The sequence below is a fragment of the Macrotis lagotis genome, chromosome 1, assembly GCF_037893015.1.
Source record: "Macrotis lagotis isolate mMagLag1 chromosome 1, bilby.v1.9.chrom.fasta, whole genome shotgun sequence".
NCBI classification, from domain to species: Eukaryota; Metazoa; Chordata; class Mammalia; order Peramelemorphia; family Peramelidae; genus Macrotis; species Macrotis lagotis.
The window spans coordinates 347,117,262-347,138,181 of record NC_133658.1 but is presented as its reverse complement, the minus strand read 5'-3'; the positions used below and the strand labels follow the sequence as shown (position 1 = coordinate 347,138,181).

Sequence of the window (20,920 nt, the reverse complement as noted above, 5' to 3'; positions counted from 1 at the left end):
GAGAGCAGTAGACTTGTCCTCATTCAGAGGTGGAAACCATTCTAATAAATAGTAGAATAAGCACTATATTGAGTTTGAATATCCATTCTTCTACTTAATACCTCTCTGATCTTTGGCAAGTCATTTAACAATTCTGATCCTATTTGCTTATCTCTAAAATGAGAGATTTAGATTAGATGACCTATGGCATGACCTGTGTAACTTTAAATATGCATGATCCCATAATCTTTCTTTTTGTGTTTGAACACTCATTATATACTTGTATCAGTGTTATCTGTAATTTGGGAAAAAAGTGAAACTGAACCAATAATATTTATCAGTAGTTTCAACTTCTACCCTTATTTGTAGTCTTCCTCAGACTCTAAGAAATAGAAAAAAATTAACTAATTTAAGCCCCTTCTAGTAGATGCTGGAACATGGAAGCCACCAAAAATCAGTCAATTCAATTCATTAAACATAAGGTTCAAAGTGTTGTAGACTATATGTATCTTTGACAATATAAAATATAAGGATCCTATTCACAAGTAAGTGCTAATAATCTAAGCACCACAGCCCCTGAAAATTGGTATACTAGGAAAACTATGCACTAGGAATTAGAACCTCATTCTAGTCTTAACTAAAATTAATTAGTTGTATGACTCAATAGTCCATGACTTTAACTGAATGTGCCAGAATTTCTTCTTCTGTAAAATAAGGATAGTAGCATACCTTCCCTCCTATCCATGAGGAAGGATTGTTTTGAAGTTGAAATGTGACAATGGATGTGAAGGTAGTTTGCCAGTTACAAAAAATTCAGTTCACTAACTGATATTTCCATGTTCAATGAACAAATGAAAGGGACTCTTAAGATACAATTAAACTCAAGAAATATTTATATATTAGGTTCTGATTAAGTTATAGAAGCTAGGCATGTTTTTTCACTATGAACTTAGGCTTTTGAGGTTAATGTTTGGAGAAGACCCATTTTGTTTTTCTACCAAACATCATTTGGTGTAGCTACCAGAGAGAGAATGCTAGACCAATTGTATGGTTGAGATTTCTTATCTTCTTAAGTACTACAATAATTTATGATGCCAAGTAATAATGTGTAGTAACTTATAGAATGTCAGAGTAAGAAGTGATCTTGAATGTTTTCTTGTCCAACACCCTCATTTTACAGATAGGTAAGCAGATCCAGAAAAGAGAAATGACTTAAGGGTTTCCTCTCCTAGTCCTGCTCTAAATCTATATGATGTAATCTCTGAAGATCCTTCCAGCTCTAATTCTATGATCTTTGATTGTTTTTGTCTGTTTCCAGAGGCTTCTTCTTCAGAAAATACCCATGGGTATGGATATGAGGAAGGGTTTCATTTAGATGAGGTAGGGAATGGCAGAGGAGAGATGATAGTCCATTTGAGGGAATTTTCAGTCTTTTTCATCATGTCTGTTTTGCTTCCTTTCTGGATCTTGCAGGTGGATGGTCAGGTGGCAGCTTTGCTTGTTCAGAATTTAGAGCGACTAGATGAATCTGTGAAAGAAGAGGCGGATGGAGTGCATAACACTCTGGGTAAGGGGATGCACACATATTATCTCTTTGCTTTGTTTGTTTTCTCTATAATAGAGTCAGCAGCCGGATGTTTTTTCCTCCTGCTCCCAAACTGCCTCTTCAGAAATAAAGACCCTTGTGTAAATTTCATATAACTGCAGCTTGGATTCAGCTTGCAGGTAATAAAGCAGAAATCCACTAAATAGGTAACCTTCCTAGACTGAAATCATAGATTCCTTTTAGTAGACCTCCAGGAAAATTCCAGTTTTGATGGAAGGACTCTGCTGGGGTGACATTTTGGGATTTTGGAAAGTATTCATTTTGTGATTTTTATTCCCTCAATGTATTAGTTTTTTTTTTTCTGATTCTCCTTCACTAGAACGGTAAACTTTTGAGTAATTGGGCTTCTTTATTGGGCATTTTATTTAGAAAAGCTTCATTGTTTCTCTCTATGTATAATTTATTATACAAACTTGGAATTGAAATATTGCTTTTTACTTATCTACTTCTTTCTTTTGTGTTCATTTAAGGAGATTCCTTTGCAGTATATATCCTCATTTTCCTTGGATTTATCCCATCTCTATGACCTATAACCAGAGTCTGAGAAATAAATGAAATCCCAGAGAAACAGAAATTTAACGAAATTAGGTTTTTATTTTCCTCTTCTCAGCTTGTAATTGATTTTTCTCATAAGTTTCAGAATCTGTCAGTAGGAATTATTAAAATGAAGTTGCAGAGTTGTGAGAATTAAGTGAAAGGAGGGTATTACAGTATGGAAATGCTAGTTCTAATTGTTTCTAGACAGATTTAATTTTTAGTTTTGACATTTTCTACCCCACTGGAGAATTTTATCTGGATAGCAATCCTAAAATGATCCTGGCAATAATAATTGATGGGCACTATGAAAAAAAGTAGTTTGATGACAGTCAGAACCTTAGTCCTAGTTCTGTTACTCATTAGCTTTGTGACTTTAAGCAAGTCACTTCCCCCTATTGAGTGTTAGCTTACTCATCTGTCAAATAAGGTAACTGGATAAGATGATCTTTTTGATTCCTTATTACCTCTATTTTCCTGAGAATTTGATCAAAAAATGACACATTAAAATACCTTTGAATAAAGTAGACTCACTGGAAATAAAATGAGTTTCTACCAAAATAGTGAAAGTAGTGAATAGGACAACAAAGTGTTGAACCTTAAAGACATGGAAATGGCAACTACATGAATTGATTTTCTTCTCCTTTCAGTGAGAAAGGAGAAGAAAATATAAAAACTTAGCATCAAGTCCCATTTTTTTTTTATAAGTGACCATCCTTCCTTCCCTTTCTGGAGGAGCTATGGTTGAAGTTCCCTTGAGTCTCAGCATAATGAGAACTATGGGAATAATCTGAAGTAACTTGGCCCAGATTATACAGCTAGTGATTGAATGAATTTTTCTAGTCTTCTTTTGTCTTACCTTATTTCTCTCTTATAATTCAAAACTTCCTCTTCTTCCTCTTCTTCTCAATTCACTGTCCACTCCCTCCAAACTCCCAGCTTTATTTTTTACTTTTTTTTTGCCCTTTCATAGTTTAATATCTGACAGATAGATATGAAGGATTCAGAAAAATGGTAAAAAAAAAAAAAGTAGGTTATTATTGCCTTGATAGTCTTTCTGATAACCATCAGATAAATATTTTAAAATAATTTTAAAATGGGACTTTGGAGGTAGTAAGTCTATGAATATTTATAGTTGTGTGCCTGATAGTCCCCTCAACTATTTCCTTCTTCCCCTTGTGCAAAAATTGTTTTAGTTAGGTGAGAAATATTATATTTTACTTTAATGTGACCATATTTCTTAATGATGCAAAAAAGAAGGAATGAGCAAGGAACTGATTAGACAGGTAAAGAAAAGGCTTTGTTAGAAAGGCTCTTAATCTTTCTTTTGATTACTTCATAATAACTAGTGGCCCGGTATCATACTGAAGAGCTTGAACTGGGCACATGGAAGAGAGGAAAGTCTTAGGACAGTTGTCTTTCATTCTTTATTTTCTGGATTAAGACCATGCTCCATGAGCATAAAAAACCCCAATGTTTACTACATACTTAATTTCTTTTGACTTATATTATTTCTGTGAGGTTTTGCTTCAAATATAACTGAAGTTAAAAAAACAAAACAAAACAACCCAAACTTTAGGAATACCATGGATTAAGTGAAAATGCCTATAGTATCTGACTGTCAGTGATGGGTTCAGGGAACAAAAGAAAGAAAAACATGGATAATACAGTGAGTTAGTGTACTTACTAGTAAAAGCAAAATTACTTTTGCATATGATTGGTTTCTCTCCTTCAGCCATTGTAGAAAATATGGCTGAGTTCCGACCAGAAATGTGCACAGAAGCTGCCCAACAGGGCCTCATGCAGTGGTTGCTGAAGAGACTGAAGGTAAGTTTTTAATTGGTATAACTTTTGAAGGGCTTTGATGAACACTATCTCCCCACCCCTGCTTCAGACATTGTGGCATCAAGAATTAGTCAAATGGAAATGTAGCCACCTTGCAGTGATTCTTTGACTGCTTTTTCATTTTGTGCCTCTTAGTTTTTGCTTTTTCTTTTCATCTTTTGGACCATTTTGTTGTACATTATAGCCTCTTTCAGAGGGTGAACAAGAGATGAAATTAAATTCTGTTTCTGTTGCTGCTTCAGCATGGCTTTAGTTTGAGGAGGTTGAAACTGGTGGCATAAATCACTTAGAGTTCTTAGGGGAGGAGCCCCAAACCTTTTTTTTTAATTTTTGCAAGGCAATGGGGTTTTGACTTGTCCAAGATCACATAGCCCTGAGCCCCAAACATTTTGTCAAGGGAAACCTTTTTTTCCCCAAAAATCCTTGAAATCTTTGGATGTAGAAGTTGTTGATGGTAGGAAAGAGGGAGAAAGAAGGGACTATTGGCAATCTTTTTGGCTGCTTGGGGCATAAAAATGCCTAATATAATGGGTAGGGAAATGGGGATCATGATTTATCATCCTCATCCACAAGGGTATGCTTGAGAGAAGGGCATTTGTCTTGTAGTTCTATTTCTACTGCTTATGAACTACATGATCTTGGTTGAATCACTCAGCCTCAGTTTCTTCTTCTGTAAAATAGACATAGTAACACTTTGTCTACCTCAGGGTTCTGGATATAATTTATCTCCACTGACACAAACTGTGCTGCCTCACACTTGATGTGATGCCAAGACTGAAAAATGAGACAGGATATGAAACCTGATCTTCAACTTTCTTGTGGAGATTACTTTTATTCTTAGCAAGCCTACTTTCTCAGACTCTGAGACTGATTTCCTGCTCATTTGAACCTGTAAGCATTTGTAATCTGCTGGAATAACTTGTGAGAACTCAGAATCACCTTAATTTAATATTCATTGTTTGTTCACCAATGATGGAACACTTTTATCTCACAATACCTGGAGAGGCTCTGCAAGAAGGAAGTTCTATCTTAAAGGAGCCCTCTGAGAAGTGGAGTGTTGTTTTTAAGTGGCAATATACACATTGTAGGTAAAACTCTACATTCACACAATGAACCTGGCTAATTTATCCAACTGTGGCCAGATGATTGAATTAATTGACTTAATATATGAGCAGGTAATATCATTAAAGAGTCAGGACCAGGTAAAACTCATTTAATTCAAAGTATCTTTGGTAAATATGGTAAAATCCAAGCTGTTGTGACTAAGTACTTTTATTTCCAATTTCTGATACAATGTCTTCATGGTTTGGGAACTGGTATTAAGTGTTAAGTAAGCAGAATTATAGTCATTTTTGATTGTAAATTGTTATTACTAATAAAATCTCTCTATTAATCTGAGCTTTCAGTACTTCAGGAAAAGATGGTCTTTTTCTGCCTCCCATCTTCCTTTAAATTTTTTGAAAAAAATTTTTGCCACCTTCCTTGTTCTACCCATTAGCTAGGATGTCATATTGAAAAATAATGAGTAGGAAGTGGGGATCATGATTTATCATCCTCATCTACAGTTATTCCCCTTCAGATGCAAGTTTTACTTTTTTTTTTTCTCATCTGTGGTAGCATTTACCAACCATTTTGGACTGAAGAAACTTACCATTGTTGGATTTCATGACACTTTCCACTTCTCTCATCACTTCGTGTGTGTGTGTGTGTGTGTGTGTATTAAAAAAAACAAACCAGAAATTGGATCTTCATTTAATTTTTTCAGTGATATTTGAAAACCTTGTAGCATCATGGTTCATGGAGCCAACAGGTTCTGAGAACTAGAACTTTTCTTCAGTCCTCATGAACTCACAGACCTGTCCAAAAGAGAAGTTATGTGCAGAGATAAAGAAATTTCAACTGTCTTCACAATTTAGGGCACTAAAAACCCTAAAAGGTAGTAAATCAATGAACTGACATCAGGGAAATCTAATTCTTAATCCTTAACATGTTCACTTTTTGCCCTCTCTCCTCTCATCCATAGTGCTCTTACAACTGGGTGGCACAAGCTGACTCACAGTTAGCAAAACTCTAACCCTCTCCCATCTCCAGTACTCTCTCAGTGGCAGAAAACCAAAAGGCATATTGTTGCACAGACTGAAACAGCAGCATGACAGCACTATACTACAGCAGCACTTAACCAAAGAATTGAGGAACACAGAAGATAAATTAGTAATCAATAAGAAGAAAAGCACTAGATCTTTCTGTAGAAGTTTTGGTTGAAATTTGAGGAAAAGTCAAGAGAGGTGGGCATTCTACACTTGAAGACTAGCCAGTGACAATGCCCAGGGTCAGGAGGTACAACATCTTATTTGAATAATATTTACATTATCAGTCTCATTGGATCACAGAGTATGTGGCCAGGAAGGAAGGGGGGAGAATAATGTGTAGTAAGACTGAAAAGGAATTTATGTGGGAAGGAGGGCAGATTATAAAAGACATTTGATTTTATATTTGATCCTGAATGTGATTAAGAATCACTGGAGTTAATTAAGTAGGGAAGTGACATGTCAGACCTCTGCTTTAGGAAGATCGCTTTGAAAGCTCAGTGGAGGATTGCTTGGAATGGGTAAGACCAGAAGGCTATTGTAAGCAGACTGGAAAGCTATTGTAGTAATCCAGATGTAAGGTGATAAGGGGCAGTACCAGGGTTGTAGTGAATAGATGTGTGTGTGTGTGGACAGATGGGGCTAGATGCCAGAGATGTTAGAAAAGTAAAATAGATGGGCCTTGGCAAGGGGTTGAATTTGAGGAAGTAAAACGGTAAGGAGAAAGGAGTGATTTAAGGAGATATAGGTAGAAGGCATATGAGTAAGGTGAGATGAAGAACAAGGGAGAAGAGGGAATGCTCCGAATGATCTCAGTGATTTCAGTGAAATATGAGCTAAGGTTCTCAGCTGAGAGATGAGAAGGGAATAATTGTGGGAGCTTTGAGAAAAGATGAAAAGATTTGAAAAAGGCATTGTGGTGAGTGATATAGTGATATAGTGAATCAGTTAGTGAAAGGATTGCTTTGCCACAGTGAGGCCCCATTTGAGGTTTGTAGTTGACCTCTTCAGCAGTGTTTGTGATTTTATTTCATTGTATGGACCTAGGGAGGAAAATAATGGAAAGAAAATTAGCATGGAAAAGGTAAAGAGTAATAGTAAAGGTAAAGATTAATAATAATTAATAATAAACTACACAGTCAGGGATATAAGAAAATCCCTTATTAATGGAGCAGTATCCTCTATAACTTACAAGAATGAGGCACAACAGAATAAAATTTGCTGGGGGCAAGATCTATATGGCTGTAATATAGAAACTATTTAAAAAAGGGAACCAAAATATCTACCTTGGAAGTTTTAATTCCATTAGAAAAGTAGAGACTACAGAAGCACTAAATAATGTAAACACCAGGAATCAAAGAAAAAGGAATAGGATAGAGCAAATTAGTGAGATAAATGAGGGGGGAAATGCTTTTTAAATAAAGGTGGGGGCAGCTAGGTGGTGCAGGGTAGTCTCCTGAATTCAAATGTGGCCTCATACACTTAATAATTACCTAGCTGTTTGACCTTGGATGAACCACTTAACCCCACTGCCTTGCAAAAACTAAATAACTAACTCAATAAATAAAGGTACAAAAAATAAACTGATAATAAATTAAGTTAAAGGAAAGGAAAGGATGGGGGAAATTTCACTGGATCTTATGGGGGGGGGAGTAGGAAGAACTAAAGAGCTAGATAAAGGGGAAAAAAGAATAAGTTAAACAAAATTTCAAAACTAGATGTGTGTGTGTGTGTGTGTGTGTGTGTGGACAGAGATACCAGAGATATTAGATGTTACAAGGGCACCAAAGAAGTGACTTGAAGGTGAGTAGTGAACAATTGGGAATAGGGTTGTCTTAAAGTTTACACCAAAATAATTTAGGAGCCATAGTATCATCATTTCAGAGGAAGAAGGAAGAAAGATTAGAGATAAATGGGAAAAATATAGAGTGAATTCTCTTAATTTTCAATGAATAGTTTAAGCAGTCCAGTAAAATGAAAAAGAGTATCAGGTTGAATAAGAAAAAAATCCTACAAGCTGTTACTTACAAGAAATAGTTTAAAAAAGAAAATCATAAATTAAGTGAGAATGAGGAGCTGGAAAAAAATTTCTGTACATCAAATGAATCTAAAACAGTTGCAGTCATATTATCAAACAAAACCAAATATTTATAACACAAAATGGAATAAACAAGGAAACTATGATTTTTCTGAAAGGAATTTAAAAAATTTCATAAAAGAAAAATGAACAAAAGACATTAATAGTAATATAGCAGTGGCAAGAAATCAATGTCTTGAAGTTCTGAATAAATATGATGATGATGATGATGATGATGATGATGATACTTTTCCTTTGTTTTTGAAGATGACCATGACATTAGGGACATGACAAGTTTGTGAATTGAGTTTGAATTAGGGGATGCTGTGCTACATCACCAGCCTCACTTTTTTCTCCAAAGCGATCTGGGTCCAGTGACCAGATATGAATCATGACTGAAGATGGACTTGGATGTGAGGCAGTCAGGAGAACTTGAATTCAAATTTAGTTATTTAGTTATTTAATCCTGACTCCAGTGGCTTCCTATGGCCTCCAAGAGTTAACTACAAAGCCACTGGAGTTTATTGAATAGGTTGGGGAGTAGGGATCTATGACATGATCAGATATACATATTAGGAAAATAGAGGATGGATTGGAATGGGGAGAAGATAATCTGAGTCAAGTTGTCTCATCTTGAGACTATTGCTATTATTCAGGTGTGAGTTGATTAGATTTGTTTTAGGCAAAAGAGAGAAGGAGATATATTCAAGAAATGTTGCAGGGGTTAAATCAGTAGGTTTTGGCAATAATTTGGATAGGGGTGGGGTAGTGAGACATGTTGAAGAATCCAAAACATCTCCTAGGTTGTGAGCCTGAAGGCCTGAGAGGATGATTATTGCCCTCTAATAGGGAAGGTAGAAGGGGTGGTGAGGGGAGGTAGGGCACAGCTATGTGGCACAGTGGAGAGTGTGTCAGACCTGGAGTCAGAAAAACCCATCTTTCTGAAATCAAATCTGAACTCAGACATTTATTTATTAATTGTGTGACTTTGAACAAGTCACTTCATCCTGTTTTGCCTCAGTTTCCTCTTCTGTAAATTGATCTGTAGAAGGAAGTGACAAACCACTTCAGTAGTTCTGCCAAGAAAATTCCAAGTGGGATCATGAAGAGTTGGACATGACTGAGATAACTGAACAATAGGAGAGGAGGTAGGCTTTAGGTTGAAAAATAATGAGTTCTGTTTTGGATATATTGAGTTTAAGATTTCTGCTGAAATCTAGATTGAGGTGTCTAAAAGTCAGTTAGAGATGCAAGATTGGAGGTCATCAGAGAGACTGAGTCAGAAAAGGTAAATTTAAGAATCAACAATATAGAAACAGTAATTAAATCCCTGAGGTTGATAAAGGAAGTAATATAAAATGCAAGGTGAAGAGGGACCCAGGACCACTTCAGTTAAGGGTCTTCTATAATTAGAGGGCATGATTTGGAGGAGGATCCAGCAAAAGAGACTGAGTAAGAGCATTCAGATAGGAATAGAACCATGAGAAAGGAGTGTTATTCTGATAACCCAGAGAGAAAAAAGTATCAGGGAGGAGAGAGTGATGAATAGTGTCAAAGGTTGCAGAGATGTCAAAGAGAATGAAGATTTGAGAAAAGAGAGGTCAATAGTAACTCTGAAGGGAGTAGTTTTGGTGAAATGATAAGGTTGGAAGCCAAATTATGTAGGAAGTAAAGAAGGGTAAGAAGGGAAAAAAAGTAAATGGACTTTTCAAGGAATTAGCCATACTTAGGGCAGAAGAGATAGGATAATGGTTAGCAAAGATGGCAAGATCAAGTGAGGTTTTTTACCCCTAGGATAGGGGAGATACTGACATGTTCCTAGGCAGTGGCAAATGAGCCATGTGAGAGGGAAAGATTGATATAAGGATTCAATAGAAGAGAAATTCCATATGCAATGGAGATACTTTAGAACCATTCCCACAACTGGATTAAAGTAAAAATTCCCATTCTCATCACTATTATTTGATTTAGTTTTGGAAATGCTATTACTAGCAATAAGACAAAAAATAATTAGAAAAAGAAGAGATAAAACCACCCCTTTTTACTGATGTGATGGTTTACTTAGAAAATCTTAGGTAAATTAGCAAAAATGCTAATTGAGAAAATAGTTTCACCAAGTTTCAGTTACAAAATAAATCCTCAAAAATCAACAACATCTATATTATAAGAAAAATCATGAGGCTATAACAGGGAAATCCCATTCCAAATATATAAAATATATGGGAAAACACACAAAATAGTTATATAGATTCAGTTACAATGTATTCTTTAAAGAATAAAGAATAGCATAAATAGCTGGGAGTATTTTCATGTTCATGACTGGGCTGTGCCAATATAATAAAAATGGCAATAATGTCAAAGTTAATTTCTATTTTAATGCTATAGCAATTACATTATCAGCTTTATAAAATTGTCAAACTTGAAATTAAATGGGGGAAATTAAAGTTCCAAAATATCCAAGAAATAATGAAAAGAGATAGGGACAAAGGCAGAAAACATTTTGGGATCTCAAAAAAGCAGAAGTTATCAAAATGTCTGCTAATAGTTTAAAAAATAGAGAGGTAGCTTTGTCAAATAGAATAGATATGGGAAAATCAGAGGCAGTAGAACTCAACTGCAAACTGATAAACCAAAAAGCATCAGTTATTTAGAGAAACTCCCAATTTGTTAAAAACTACTGGGAAAAATGGAATGACTGAATAAGTTGTGGTGTATAGAATACTACCATGCTGTCAGAAGTGATCAGTTCATTGAGCTTTGAAAAACATTGAAAGACTTTCTTGAATTAATGAAGAGTAGGGGCAGCTAGGTGGCATAGTGGATAAAGCACCGGCCTTGGAGTCAGGAGTACCTGGGTTCAAATCCGGTCTCAGACACTTAATAATTACCTAGCTGTGTGGCCTTGGGCAAGCCACTTAACCCCATTTGCCTTGCAAAAACCTAAAAAAAAAAAAAAGAAAAGAAAGAAATAATGTAGAGTAAAATGAGCAGCAATATTGTTTTAAGAATGATTTTGAGGAACTGATCAATTCTAAATGGATAACATTAACATTAGAAGAACCAATAACATAATTAAAAAATTTATTCTGATTTTATTTTTAAATAAAAGTTTTCATCCTGTTTTCTTTGATTTAAGAATAAGAAATAAGAAACTTACTATGTCACTTTGACACATCTTTGACCCTCAAGGTGGTCTTCAGTTCTAGTCTTGGTAGTATTTGGAGATTATGTCTAAAAAAATTGTTAAAAGAGAACCAATTCATATAACCTTTCATGGCTATGAGTAAGAAATGTATTCTTTTTTTTTTTTTTGCAAGGCAAATGGGGTTAAGTGACTTGCCCAAGGCCACACAGCTAGGTAATTATTAAATGTCTGAGACCGGATTTGAACTCAGGTACTCCTCACTCCCGGGCCGGTGCTTTATCCACTGCGCCACCTAGCTGCCCCAAGAAATGTATTTTTAACCAAACAAGGGATAGCAGCAATTACCAAAGAAATAGATAATTTTGATTATGTGAAACTTAGGTAGCTTTCATAGAAACAAAATTAATGTACCTAAGATGAAAAGGGAAATGGTAGAATATGGGGAAAAATCATAGTATCTAAGTTTTCTGATAAGTTTCCTCCAAGATGTATTAACACTTATATACATAGTATCACAGATATATTAGAGTGTCTTTAAAGTTTAATAGCTTAAATATAGTAAGGCAGAAAGCATTTAATAAGTTCTTATTTTGTGCTAGACATGACAGTAAGCCTAGGGAATACAAATACAAACAAGAAGCCAGTTAGTCTCTGTCAAGAAACTTACATTTTGTTTTTATTGAAACTTACATTTTAATGGGGAAGACAACGCATAAAAGAAGCTGAAAAAGGAGGCAAGTAGAGAAAAGATTCCCAGATAAGAGGCACCAGAGTACAGTCTGCTAAGAAATGAAGAGATGACTGGTCTCGGTCCCCTCCTTAAAGGGAGAATTTTGGAGCAGTCCTCCAAACAGAAGGGGATTCCACAGGGGAAAGGAGGGTACTTCCAAGGTTTGAGTTTCAGGATGAAGACATTTCTGGGTCATTGTAGCCTAGTGAGAAATGAAATATCTGTCTATCTAAAAGCCATTTCCTAGTAGATAAACCGTTCCTCAAAGGATATGAACAGATAGTTAACAACCATATGAAAGAATGCTACAGTTCACTAGTAATAAGAGAAAAAAAGCAAATCAAAACCTTGAACCTCACAATCTGCAATTTGGCTAAGATGACAAAAGATAAGACTGTCAGTGTTGGAAGGATTGTAGGAGAATAGGCACATTTGTATATTAGGTGGAATTGTGAATTGGTACAGCCATTTTGGAAAACAATTTGGAATATGGCAAATAAAGTGACTGAAATACTTTTTGACTTAGCATTTTCCTCAAGTTAGCCATTGATAAGAAAGTACCTGTATACCTATACACCAAAGTATTTATGGCAGTCCTTTTTGTGATAGCAAAGAATTGAAACTAAGTAGTTACCCATTGATTGGGGAAATAGCTGAAGAAATTTTAATACTCAAATGTAATGGAACATTACTGTGCTGTAAGAAATGACAAATGTGACAAATACAGAGAAGGATGGAAAGAGCTAATTGAATTGATACAGAGTGAAATAACAAGAGTAAAAAAAACCAAAATCAAAAATGAATGTATCAAAATTACAAAGCAAGTATGACTCAAAAGAACAGGTAGAAGACAACACTTCCACCTGTCCTGTGAAGATGGGGAAGCCCACACATGTAGTACATTGTATGTATTTTCAGATTTTTGTGATATAGTAATCAATCATACTTTTTTTTATTTTAAAAGTGCTTTTTGTTATGTATGCATGAAGAGGGGAATAAATACTGGAGGAAATTATGATGATTTAAAAAAACAGCTTCAATGAAAAGATTAACTACCAAAAAATAATGATTTTTAAAAAAAGCATCAATAAAAATTAACTACAAAACATTCTCTTTGGCACCCCCCCCCCAGAAAAAAACCCCTAAAACACACATTGTAGCATCAATGGTGAAATCTCTGAAGAAATCTCATGGTTATCATCATATTATAGCTAAGAATCTTTAATGAAAGATTTCTCTTTAATGTCACAATTTGTCCTCTAACCCTACTATAGACAATAGTCCTCTAAGGTAATTAGTGGTTATCATTTTTAAATCCCATTACTCTTTCTTTATCTTTAATCATTCTTTACTTTTCAATATTATTGACCACCTTAGATACCCTCTCCCCATGTTTTCTGTAATAATACTCTCTTTTCATTCATCTATCTTAATATTCCTTCTCGGTCTTCTTTGCTAAATTGTAATCTATTTCCTGACCTCTTAGTTTAAGTGTCCAACCAGGCTATACTGTATCTGTCTCTCCTCCTCTTTATATATTCTTTTAGGCAGATGACTACAAAAACTCTGTATTCAACTTTCATTTCTCTTAATTGAAGTCTTTCATCTCCAAGATGTTAGACATCTCCACCAGAATCTTCTCCAGCATCAACCACTACATGTCAAAAACTTGATCATGTTCTCCACAAACTCCTTTTTGCTATTTTCCTATTTCTTTTAACTGAGAATCTAAATCTATTGGAGCGTTCCCTTTTCTTTTCCTTCCATATATAATCAGTTGTTTGTTGATCATTTGAATTCTATCTCCACATCTCTCATCCATCTCTTCTTAATCATTTTATCACCTTATTTTTTTTTAGACTATCATTATCTTTCCTCAGATCTAGTCTCCTAACTAATTGGTTTTCTTTCTTCCAGTCTATTAGAGAGGTACAAATGTGCTTGTACAAAGTACATGTCACACTCTTACTCAAAAATCATTGCTGTCCTGTTGTTTGTAAAGTGGATCCAAACTCCTTTATTTGACACCCAAGACCCTTTACAATCTTGTTCTAGCCTATAATATAACTTTATTTCATATTATTCTCCTTCTGTTTTAGCCAAAATTAAATTTCAAAACTATTTTTGTACCTTTTCATACTATCATCTCTTCATGCATTTGTGCTTAAGGACCTGGAATATAATTCTTCCTCCTCTGCCTTTTCAGAATAATTTCCATGTTTTGGGGTCAGCTTAAATCCACCTCTTTGGATGGCATTCTCTTATTCCATTTCCCACCTTGCCCTTGATTGTCCCCCACAAGATTCCCTAGAGCACTTGGCTTATCTGTGTATCTGTTGAAGAGGTAGTGATTTTCCCAGAGTCATGCACAGTTTTGCATAAATCTTTCCAAGTTAACTCCTATTTCACAAAATCAAAGTGCCTGTTAATTATATAGATAACCCTTGCTTTCAAGAAGTTTTTGGTCTAGGGGTGTCTAGGTGGTGCAGTGGATAAAGCACCGGCCCTGGAGTCAGGAGTACCTGGGTTCAAATCCGGTCTCAGACACTTAATAATTACCTAGCTGTGTGGCCTTGGGCAAGCCCTTAATCCCACTTGCCTTGCAAAAAAAAAAAAGTTCATGGTCTAAAAGCTGGTTATCTTCAATGTTTTTAAGTTGTCTTAGGCATTATATTTTTTTCTCCCTAATCAATTTGAATCTTCATTCACAACATAATATGGATCTATGTTTAGCATAATTATACATGTATGATCTGTATTAGATTGCTTTCTGTTGGGGGGGAGGAAAAAGAGGGAGGGAGAAAAATATAAAACTTAAAACCTTGCAAAAAATGGTTGTTGAAAACTGCTGTTTTGTGTAGTTGGAAAAATAAGTAAAATATTTTTTAAAAAAGTTTATGGTCTACTTGTGTATATATAACAATATGCACAAAATGTATACAAATAATTTTATCTGGGTAGATTATAGGTAGGAGTTACAAAATTCTATAGAGTTTATAGGAGGGCAAAGTAATTTCTGACTTAGAATTAAATAAAGACTTCATTATAGATGTAGAATTTGGGTTGGGCCCCAAAATATTTTGTGATTTTTTTTTTCAGTGGGCTGACATGTTAGGGTCAGTTTTCCAGGAATAGGGAACAAACAATGAACCAGAAGTTAGAAGGTTAAAAATTTGTGTCAGGGTATATATTTAGGAAATTGTTAGTGGTTCAGTTTTTATGTTTCAACTTTTTGTTAGAAATCAGATTTTCTCAAAGGTATATCTCAAGTCAAATTTAGCCTTTTGAAAATTTCCTTGTGCAAAGTTATGAGCTTACCTAGGGATATCCTAGTATTCAGTTCATGTCAGCTTTCAGTTTTATAGCTCTCTTAAGTTAAGCTGGGTCACTCCTGATCAGCCTACTGAAAACTCAGTGGGGTACACTTGTATTTGATTTAGAAAGTGTCCCAAGAATACTGAAAAAGGACAGGATGTGGGATTTTTGGTAGGGTAGGTATAAGAATGGAACATTTCTCCTTAATATAAATTATTGAACTTTGAGTTTCAAACAACATTAAGCTTGTAGAATGTTGGGTTTGCAGCCAGGAAGACCTAAGTTCAAATCTGGTTTAAAAACATTTGCTAACTTTGTGAACTTGGGCTAGTCATTTAACCTGTTTGCTTCAGTTTTCTCATGTGTAAAATGAGTTGAAGGAAGAACACTCCATTATCTTTGCCAAGGAAACCCAAATGGGATCATAAAGAATTGGACATTACTGAAAATTGAACAAGCTTGTAAGAGAACCTAGCCCTCAAGTGATTACTTCCCTCACTGTTTTTAAGTTACGGGAATTAGTTTTACCTTTGAAAACTGGAAAGGGAGGGATTAAAATTGCTTGAGATTTAACTGCCTTTCAACATCAAATCCTGTTCTTCTATTTCACTACCACTTCCAGTATCTCTACCCCTCAGTTCTTTCTCAGGCTATCAATTCTGCACTGGCTACACCCTTCTTTATCTTGGTACCTCTGCACCTTTCAAAGATCTTGCTTTTTCAGCTCCTTGCCTAGTATTTCTCTCATCATCTGCTGCCTTTGCTGCTTCTCACTGGCTATAGAATGAAGCTGGAGAAAAATCACAAAATTATGCTGGCTGGGTCATCGCAACAATCTTCTAATTTATACCTTACAATTTGATTCACAGTGAATTTTCTAGTCCTTTTCATCCTTCTTTAAATCTCCCCTAATTCCCCTTCCCTTCTGTCCTCTGCCAGTGACTCCTTCGTCTTATATTTCATGTGAAGAGGTAATTCTTCTCCTTGCTAAGACAAACCCCTCACCCTACATGCAGAATCCCATTTCATCCCATCTTCTCCAACAGATTGCCTCCTCTGTCATCTACACTTTCTCACTTGTCTTCAATTGCTCATGGTCTTGACTACTTCCCACTGTTACATGTCTCCCCCATCCTCAAAAACACCTCTTATATCTCTTCTCCCTTTTGTGGCTGAACTCCCTGAGAAGGCTGACTACAACAGGTATTTACAATCTTCCCTTAGTCTCTCTTTTTTACACTTGTAGACTAACTTCTAAACTAATAGTTTAATTAAATTGCTTTCTCCAGTATTCTTAAATCACTAAATTGCCAAAGCTTTTTCTTAGTCCTTTTCCTTTTTTACCTCCACAGCTTTTGTTATTGTTGATTTCCCTCTCTCTACTCTTTGATACTCTTATCTTCCTAGGTCACTTTGTTCTTCTCTTCCCTGACCACTAATTCTCTTGTCTCCTTTGCTGGATCTGTGTCCTAGTCATGCTCATTAACTGTGGATATTTTACAATTCTCTGTTCTGGGTCCTCTATATTATTTCCTTTAGTTATCTCATCAATTCCTATGACTTCAGTTATTATCACTGCGCAGATTATTTTTAGATCTCCTTGTTCAGCCTTAACATCTCAAAGTAGATGTTCTTTAGATTTCTTAAAATCAATATATCTAAAAAAAGAACTTGTCTTTTCCTCCTGATACCTCCCTTCTTTGTAACTTCTACGTAACCATTATCTTTCCAGGCACTAACCTAGGTTTTTTAAGTTCTTTTAGACTTGGTTATACTCTTATCATTAAGCCCTTATCTTGTTCTTTACATTCCAGCTACAATGTTCTTCTCTGTTCTCCACATTTAGCCTTCTATCTCTCATCTCCCATGACTTTGCACTAACTGAAATACCTGAAATGAATTCCTTCCCCATCTCTTCTTCATAGTTAAGCATCAAGCCACCCCTCAAATTCCTCTTAAGCAATGCTTTTCCTGATTTTCTCCCAAAACCAACTGCTATTGCCTTCCTTCACTGCCTTGTACTTCTTTTGTATTTAAGTTTATTTTTTTTTTTTGTTTTGTTCCTTCATCCCACCTCCCCATTTCATTTTAAGAAACAGGTGTTTCTTACTTGGCCTCATTCACAAAAATATATCTCATTCTGCACCCGACTTCATCACCTCTTTGTTAGGAGATGAAACACATATTTCATCATTGGTCCTCTGAAATTGTGGGTAGTTGTTTCATTAATTATAATTTTTACAGCTTTCAAAGTTGTTTGTTTTTAGTATTGTTATTTTATAAATTGTTTTACTTGTTCTGCCTACTTCATTCTTTATCAATTAAGTCGATCAAAATTATTCCTTTTTATAATGAACATTTTAGAATAATATTTAGAATAGAGTAGAAATTATTTTTCTGGTTCTATTGAGCTCCTTCTGTATTGGTTCATGCAAGTCTTTCAATGTCTTTTTGAAATCATTTCTTACATCAAAGCAGTGTTTCATAACATTTAAATACCACAATTTGTTCAACCATTTTTATTCTGCATGCATTCATTCTGTATATACTTATATATGTACATATTTTCTATTCTAATAGAATGTCAACTTCTTGAGTAGAGGGATGGTTTCATTTTTTGTCCTAGTATCCCTGGGGGCATAATAACTGCCACATAGTGATTAATACATTCTTGTTGATTGATTGACTCAATTAAATTATTGTCTAGTCCCTCCTGATCTGTAAGAATTAATACTTTTCTGATTGCCTAAGAGGAATGGTATTGTTATATGGTAAGGGCCAATAGATCTAGTTCTTATATGCCCAGTAGAATGAATGAATGAGTGACTAAAAAGTATTTTTAACTGCTTATGATTTAGGCAAGACATTCCTCTACTACAGTGCTATTCCAAATTATTGTCATTTGGGAGTGACTCTATTGCTGAGGGCAAATGAAAGGGCTTCAATGGACTTAGTGGCTTGTGTATCTCTTGTCCTAAGAGTCTAGTTTAGCTAATGTAAAAAAACTCATCCCAAGAAGGTTGGCTACCAGGTGATTTTTTGGGGGGATGGGCCTTCACAGGTCATCAAAATCACTTGTTATGGTATGGAAGAGGGAGTAGTACCTATGTTAATGAAAGTGCTGTGCTTTTTAAGCACTCAAGTCATATGGACATTAGTAATCTTAAAGAACTTCAGGTTGCTAGAAAGGAATGATATGTGATCTACTGCCTTTTACTGACCAATGTCATCTTTTATCTGGCTTCTTAGGTGCCTGCCATTCTCTCTCCCCCTGTCCCAAATTCCTACCCCATATTCACCAAAACCCTATTTATGAAATATATAACTTCTTCATCATTCTTGGATTTATCATCTAGCATTGGATACATAGTGAATGATAATGCAGTGGTGGCCTGTTCCTCAGCCCTTAAAATATCTCTTCCTCTTCTTATTCCAAGCATTGATTTTGGCAGTTGTGGAAAAATTCATTCTATTACCTTGTTATCCCAGTTATGATTTTCTCATTTTCCATATTTCCCAATAGGCAAAAATGCCTTTTGATGCCAACAAGCTCTACTGCAGTGAGGTGCTAGCCATTCTGCTCCAGGATAATGATGGTAAGGTGGTGTTATCTCCCTCTCCACCCCCTCCCCCCCAACTCCCCACCCTCTACCATATTGAGATTCTGTTAGGTTAGGAACAAGACTTGTTTCAAATCATGACTGTGTTCTCCTGTCTTTGGTGTCCCCTTTGCTTTTTCTCTTGCTCTCTCTGCAGCATTGTACCCTGTCAGGCTGTATTGATTTTCTTTGCTGATGTATCAGTGTTAGACGGCTGTAAAATCTGACAGTTAGCTTCATTTTTTTCCTCCCATTATTTTTTTTTCCCCTTTTAGACAACAGGGAATTGCTTGGGGAACTGGATGGAATCGATGTGCTTCTTCAGCAGTTATCTGTGAGTAATTCTTATGCTTCCTGCCTGCCATTAAGATACACAACCTAGTTTAAATGGGGGGTGGGGCCAGAAATAGTGGCAGGAGAGTTATGATATGTGTTATGAGCAGGTTTGGAGATGTGTTGGCAGACTGGACGTTGTTTGTTGTAATCCCATTGGAGGCACATGGTTTGTCTTTACCTCTGAGCCATTTCCTCCATAAGTTATATTAACTTCCCTGAATTTCATTTTGATTATTATATGCTAGGAAACTTATGCACAAAAGGAAAGAGTTGTGTTTCAGCTGCCAGAAAATCTGGCTAAGATACCACATTGTCTTTATTTACTATGGATCTGATTTTCATATTTCAACTCTTCCTTCTCACCAAGATGGATTTTAAATGGAAATGGATGGGACTGGGATGTAGGGAAAAGATGGTATTTGTGGAATGATATAAGTTGGTCATTGCAACTTGTAAATAGTTAGACGAGAAAAAGAAAGACATTTGAAACAGCCTTAGAACAAATAGTTCCCAAATAATGTAAAGATTTCTTCTGGAAAGTCTTATCTAAGGTACTCTGAAAACAGAACTGAAAAAGATTTTTTGGATGAAATGTTGTATGGGGAATTGTTAGGTTTCCCTTGGGAGTTTGCATACAGTTCCATTTTTGGTGCTGGCAACATTAGGGACTTGGTTTCATTGTGAAGGGAGAACTGCTAAATTTCCATGAATTTCACAGTTTTGAAGTGCTCAGTCATATTCCTTTCAGATTTAGATTTATCAGTAGTAGATCATGAGAATGTATATACATTATTGAAGTTTTTTCCCCTTGTTATTTTTTTTATTTTTTAGATTTTTCGAGGCAATGGGGTTAAGTGGCTTGCCCAAGGCCACACAGCTAGGTAATTATTAAGTATCTGAGGCTGGATTTAAACTCAGGTACTCCTGACTCCAAGGCCAGTGCTCTATCCACCGCGCCACCTAGCCACCCTCCCCTAGTTATTTCTAATCAACAGGCAAAACAAAATAAGTATCAGTTTCTCTAAAATGGAAATTGGTTAATAGTAGGTGGCAGATTCAGGTGATCAAGCTGTGAAGCCATACATTTGAAACTAACTTAAGCTTTTATAATTATTTACCGAAAGAAATTTTCATTATGAGCATGAAGTCTCTGCTGCTGTTTGGAATTGCAGGTATTTAAACGGCACAATCCTGGTACAGCAGAAGAGCAGGAAATGATGGAGAACTTGTTTGATTCACTCTGTTCCTGTTTAATGCTTAGTTCCAATCGTGAGCGTTTCTTGAAGGGAGAAGGTCTACAACTGATGAATCTCATGCTCAGGTGCGTTGGGCTGATCTGGTTTTCGTCTTTCCCCCACTATTCTATCAGTATAAACATCCAAGCATTCTAACTAATGTCTTTTTGAACCATAAACTTCTTTGACCTTGTAACATGTTAAAAGTAATCTCTTTCCTCTCCCCCATCTTTTTTTTTTTTTTTTTTTTTTTTTTTTTTTTTTTTTTTTTTAGGTTTTTGCAAAGCAAATGGGGTTAAGTGGCTTGCCCAAGGCCACAGAGCTAGGTAATTATTAAGTGTCTGAGACCGGATTTGAACCCAGGTACTCCTGACTCCAGGGCCGGTGCTTTATCCACTACGCCACCTAGCCGCCCCCCCCCCCCCCATCTTA

At 35.7% G+C, this 20,920-nt stretch overlaps 1 protein-coding gene across 3 annotated transcripts in view; it reads left to right on the top strand.

Annotated features, from left to right (window-relative positions):
- CTNNBL1 (catenin beta like 1) overlaps positions 1 to 20,920 on the top strand; it is a 219,567-nt gene that overhangs the window by 84,452 nt on the left and 114,195 nt on the right. For all 3 annotated transcript variants that reach the window (XM_074211917.1, XM_074211918.1, XM_074211919.1), the window contains exons 6-10: positions 1,453 to 1,546; positions 3,855 to 3,946; positions 18,842 to 18,914; positions 19,193 to 19,251; positions 20,426 to 20,574. In XM_074211917.1, coding sequence (XP_074068018.1) covers positions 1,453 to 1,546; positions 3,855 to 3,946; positions 18,842 to 18,914; positions 19,193 to 19,251; positions 20,426 to 20,574 — 467 coding nt within the window. The remainder of the gene's footprint in view (positions 1 to 1,452; positions 1,547 to 3,854; positions 3,947 to 18,841; positions 18,915 to 19,192; positions 19,252 to 20,425; positions 20,575 to 20,920) is intronic.